Source organism: Electrophorus electricus, chromosome 3, assembly GCF_041902795.1.
Source record: "Electrophorus electricus isolate QZ-2024a chromosome 3, ASM4190279v1, whole genome shotgun sequence".
NCBI classification, from domain to species: Eukaryota; Metazoa; Chordata; class Actinopteri; order Gymnotiformes; family Gymnotidae; genus Electrophorus; species Electrophorus electricus.
The window spans coordinates 41,639,491-41,644,490 of record NC_137499.1 but is presented as its reverse complement, the minus strand read 5'-3'; the positions used below and the strand labels follow the sequence as shown (position 1 = coordinate 41,644,490).

General features: G+C 43.5%; 1 protein-coding gene across 3 annotated transcripts in view; it reads right to left on the bottom strand.

Annotated features, from left to right (window-relative positions):
- stat5a (signal transducer and activator of transcription 5a) overlaps window positions 1-5,000 on the bottom strand; it is a 73,787-nt gene that overhangs the window by 9,618 nt on the left and 59,169 nt on the right. For all 3 annotated transcript variants that reach the window (XM_035527872.2, XM_035527867.2, XM_081711658.1), the window contains 3 exons: window positions 4,310-4,402; window positions 2,732-2,938; window positions 690-784 (listed from right to left, as the gene is read on the bottom strand). In XM_035527872.2, the coding sequence (XP_035383765.1) occupies window positions 690-784; window positions 2,732-2,938; window positions 4,310-4,402 (395 nt within the window). The remainder of the gene's footprint in view (window positions 1-689; window positions 785-2,731; window positions 2,939-4,309; window positions 4,403-5,000) is intronic.

Here is a 5,000-nt window from a genome sequence, read left to right as displayed (position 1 = left end):
AGGTGTTAACTATATCGTGGTGTTAACTGTACTGAGGTGTTAACTATATCGTGGTGTTAACTGTACTGAGGTGTTAACTATATCACGGTGTTAATTGTACTGAGCTGTTAACTATATCGTGGTGTTAACTGTACTGAGGTGTTAACTATATCACGGTGTTAATTGTACTGAGCTGTTAACTATATCGTGGTGTTAACTGTACTGAGGTGTTAACTATATCGTGGCGTTAACTGTACTGAGGTGTTAACTATATCGTGGTGTTAACTGTACTGAAGTATTAACCCCCCCCCCCCCCCCCCCCCCGAGGGTCCAAAGTACCCCAGCTGAAACTGAACTGGAATAAATCACCTTTGGCTCTGCTTAGTTTCATAATTTCTTCATTCACCTGCTTGCACCACCATTCACTGATCATCTGCAGGGTTAGGGTTAGGGTCAAGCTTTGCTTGGTGGGTGCGATACTCTCCCCAGGACAGTCATACGCAAACATGTCACATGAGCATTTGTGTGAAGCTGCAGGTGTGTCACATGAACGTGTGTGTGAAGTTGCAGGCGTGTTACAGTGCAGGTGTGGTACGGTGTAGGTGTGATACAGTGCAGGTGTGGTACAGTGCACGTGTGATACTGCGCAGGTGTGGTACGGTGTAGGTGCGATACAGCGCAGGTGTGGTACGGTGTAGGTGTACTCTTACCCGTCGTTCCAGTGAGGTTTCAGGTGTTTTTTCGTCAGTTCCATTACGCCATCGAACCACTGCCAGAATGTGAAGTTCCTTCCTGGCAGGCTTTCCTATGAGCACAAACACATAAAGAGATTATAATACGTTTATTAATGCTTAATAAAGTAATAAAACACACAGACTACTCTATCACATGTATAACAAACATTACTATATCACATATATAACACACACTGCTATATCACATATATAACAAACATTACTATATCACATATATAACACACAGACTACTCTAGCACATATAACAAACATTACTATATCACATATAACATATATAACATGCAGACTACTGTATCACAGATATAGCACACAGACTACTATATCACATATATAACACACAGATTACTCTATCACATATATAACAAACATTACCCACAAAATAATCTTGTGGAACTTGTGACATTGGTCAAAATGTTTTCAGCAAACAATGAAAAGAAACATTTGTCTAATGGCTCATTTGTCTGATGGCTCATTTGTTTGATGGCACATTTGTTTGATGGTGCATTTGTCTGATGACTAATTTGTCTGATGGTTCATTTGTCTGATGGTTCATTTGTTTGATGGCTCATTTGTTTGATAGTGCATTTGTCTGACGGCTCATTTGTCTGATGGCTCATTTGTTTGATAATGCATTTGTCTGATGGCTCATTTGTCTGATGGTTCATTTGTTTGATAGTGCATTTGTCTGATGGCTCATTTGTCTGATGGTTCATTTGTTTGATGGCTCATTTGTCTGATGGTTCATTTGTCTGATGGTGCATTTGTTTGATGGTTCATTTGCATACTGCAGTGTTCTGCTATACTGACAACAGCTAATTGGTTTGTTCTACAGCTCAGCGTTCAATATTGCCATAGAGATTAACACGCAATACATTAATACTTCGGAGTGCTTTTTGCGGTATACTCTACATATCTGGAAGTGGAAGAGTTTATCTGGTCTAAAAAGTGTATGTGCATGTGAGAAAGGGTATAATGCAATCTGAAATATAAATGCAAATAATCTGATATAATCTATATATAACAAGATATAATATGTATATAATATGATATAATCTGTATATAACCTGATATAATCTGATTCTATGTATTGCAAATAACTCACCAGGACTATCCCAATGTAATATTAAATGCATGAAACAGTTTTGGACCTTGACTTAGAAAATATGTCAACAGAAAAAGGAAAAGCATCAGGTTCTTGCCCAGGTCTCCGTCCACGGCGTGTTCAGTGTAGCGCAGAGACACGAGGCTGTGTCAAAGACAAGCAGTGCCTTAGGACTACATACCTGACCCCTGCCATGCCACACTGCCCCTTCCTCGCTAATCATAAACCACCTTAATTGACAGCAGGCTGCTTACTTCACCGGCCAACACACACTGCACGCTCGTTGAAGTGGAAAGATAATGACTAACAGACAAATGGTATTATCAGGAGTCTCAAACGGGTGGGTGTGGTTTAGGATTAAGCTGTTTCTGAAACCACCATCATGGATTAGCCCACAGGCCGTAGCTTACAGTCGGGTCATGATGGGGGGAAGGTCACTGCTGACTGTGTTTTTTGTGAAGGTTCAGTCCCACAGCTGCAAAAGCTGATTCCACAGCTATTTAACAATGTGGGCAAGGTGAAATTTAACTTAAACCCTGGTTATTCCACCTTAAACCCTGGTTATTCCACCTTAAACCCTGGTTATTCCACCTTAAACCATGCAGGGTAACGCAGTTCATGTGGATTATAATCGTATTTTGTGACTCTTTCACACTGATGAATTAAAGGTTCATCACTTTTAAAAAAATCAGAAGTAATATAATATGCAAACTCCACTGGACTTAAAGGCTCATTGTCTTAAATCATTTGAACGATCTTGAAAACCACATAGTTTCCTCTGAGATGAGGTTTCATGTAACAGGAAATAACAGCTTGACAGTAATGACATGACTTCAGGTGGGTCACACAGTGCGTGTGATGTCTGTGTTGCGACGGCTGTACTGGGAACTCTCACCCGGTTGAACTGGGACCAGGTCATGGTCATGCTGTGGAACTCCTCAGGGCTGTTACTGGAGCTGCTGAAGGCCTTCTGCGCCAGGAACACCAGGTTCTCCTCCGACAGACCTCGGTTCGACTGCACTTCTGCCTTGTACTTCATGTTAAGAGCTTCGCACAGCTGCGGCCACAGGACCTTATCGGGCACGACAAATGGCACACGGCCCTGTGGGGAGAACACGCAGCACATCAGGACTCACTAGGGCTCGCTAGGACTATCAAGGACTCGTTAGGACTCTCTAGGACTTGCTAACACTCAGCAGACCAAATACATGTTTCTGATTCAGCTTCAGTCACTTCCATTCACAACTTAATGAGGGAACCCAAGAGCATTTATGGTCGTCTTTAATAAGATGCTTAAGGTTTGCTTGGTTCAGTGAAGACTTTGATTCATCCTTGGCTACTTTTCCATTGCATTTCCTATCTGTTTAAGTGAATCAACATCAAAGTAAGTGATGTTCTGGGTTCCACTTGTTAGCCCTAGTCCTGGGTATGACTCATCTACTGTCTCACAGACAGATCCACACTGGGTCTACAGACAGGGTCTGTCTCACTGACCGAACCACACCGGGTCTACAGACAGGGCCTGTCTCACTGACCAAACCACACTGGGTCTACAGACAGGGTCTGTCTCACTGACCGAACCACACCGGGTCTACAGACAGGGCCTGTCTCACTGACCAAACCACACCAGGTCTACAGACAGGGCCTGTCTCACTGACCGAACCACACTGGGTCTACAGACAGGGTCTGTCTCACTGACCGAACCACACCGGGTCTACAGACAGGGCCTGTCTCACTGACCAAACCACACCAGGTCTACAGACAGGGCCTGTCTCACTGACCGAACCACACCGGGTCTACAGACAGGGCCTGTCTCACTGACCAAACCACACTGGGTCTACAGACAGGGTCTGTCTCACTGACCGAACCACACTGGGTCTACAGACAGGGCCTGTCTCACTGACCAAACCACACTGGGTCTACAGACAGGGCCTGTCTCACTGACCGAACCACACCAGGTTTACAGACAGGGCCTGTCTCACTGACCAAACCACACCAGGTCTACAGACAGGGCCTGTCTCACTGACCGAACCACACTGTGCATTATGTAAAGTGCTGGTTAAGTGCCAAAGAAATCTTTAACCTGTTTGGGAAAGAAACACCCCAAAAAACAACACACACACACACACACATGCACGTACACAGTAGTAAATAGATTACATTTTACATTTTTCCAGTGTACATAAAGACAATTTGATTGTAAACCATTTTTAAATGCAAAAATAAAAATGCAGTCAGTTCAAAATTAGTGAAAATATTTCAGACTTGGTTCCAGTTGTTCATATTTAATGGGTTCATGTTTGTTTGCAACCACTTGGCGATGACTTAACATGTCGACTCATTTTGACCACAGAGCATTTTTCTGTTCCATCAAATATAATAAAAGTCAAACATAATAAGTGCTGAGTAACTCATGTTCATGGCAGCAGTCGTGTGTTGAGGGAATCTGAGCTCCGTGTTCTCCAGGACTCACTGGTTCAGCAAAAGCGTTGTCCCACAGCACTGTGGCTGTGGCGTTGTTGTCTTGGCTACCATGAACGATCACCACCACAGGCAATGACAGCGTCTGCATACGAGAGTGAATGACAGAGGAAGGTGAGTGAAAGAGAGATTGATGAACAGAGGTGGAACTAGCATAGTGTGCATACATCAGCTCAGCTGAACGGTGAGTTGAACAGCACACGTGAATATGTGTGTGTTTGTGTGCACACGTAAATATGCGCCTGTGTACATGCACGTGTGTTTGTGTGCATATGTAAATATGTGCTTGTGTGCATGCATGTGAATGTTTGTGTGCACATGTGAATATGTCCGTGTGTGTGTACATGCATGCATGTTTGTTTGCACATGTGAATATGTACGTGTATGCATGTGAGGGTTTGTGTGTTTATGTGCGTGTTTGTGTGTGTACACACGTGTGTGTCTCTGAGTGTGTGTGTGTGTGCGTGCGCTATGCAGTGACTCTTTTGTGCTGCAGTAGAGAGCTAATGTGAGAGTGCATAATGAGTCTGAGTCTAAACCTAATCTAACCCTAAACTAACCCTAGTCTAACCCTAATCTAACCCTAATCTAATACTAGTCTAACCCTAAACTAACCCTAGTCTAACCCTGGACTAACCCTAGTCTAACCCTAATCTAATCCTAGTCTAACCCTGGACTAACCC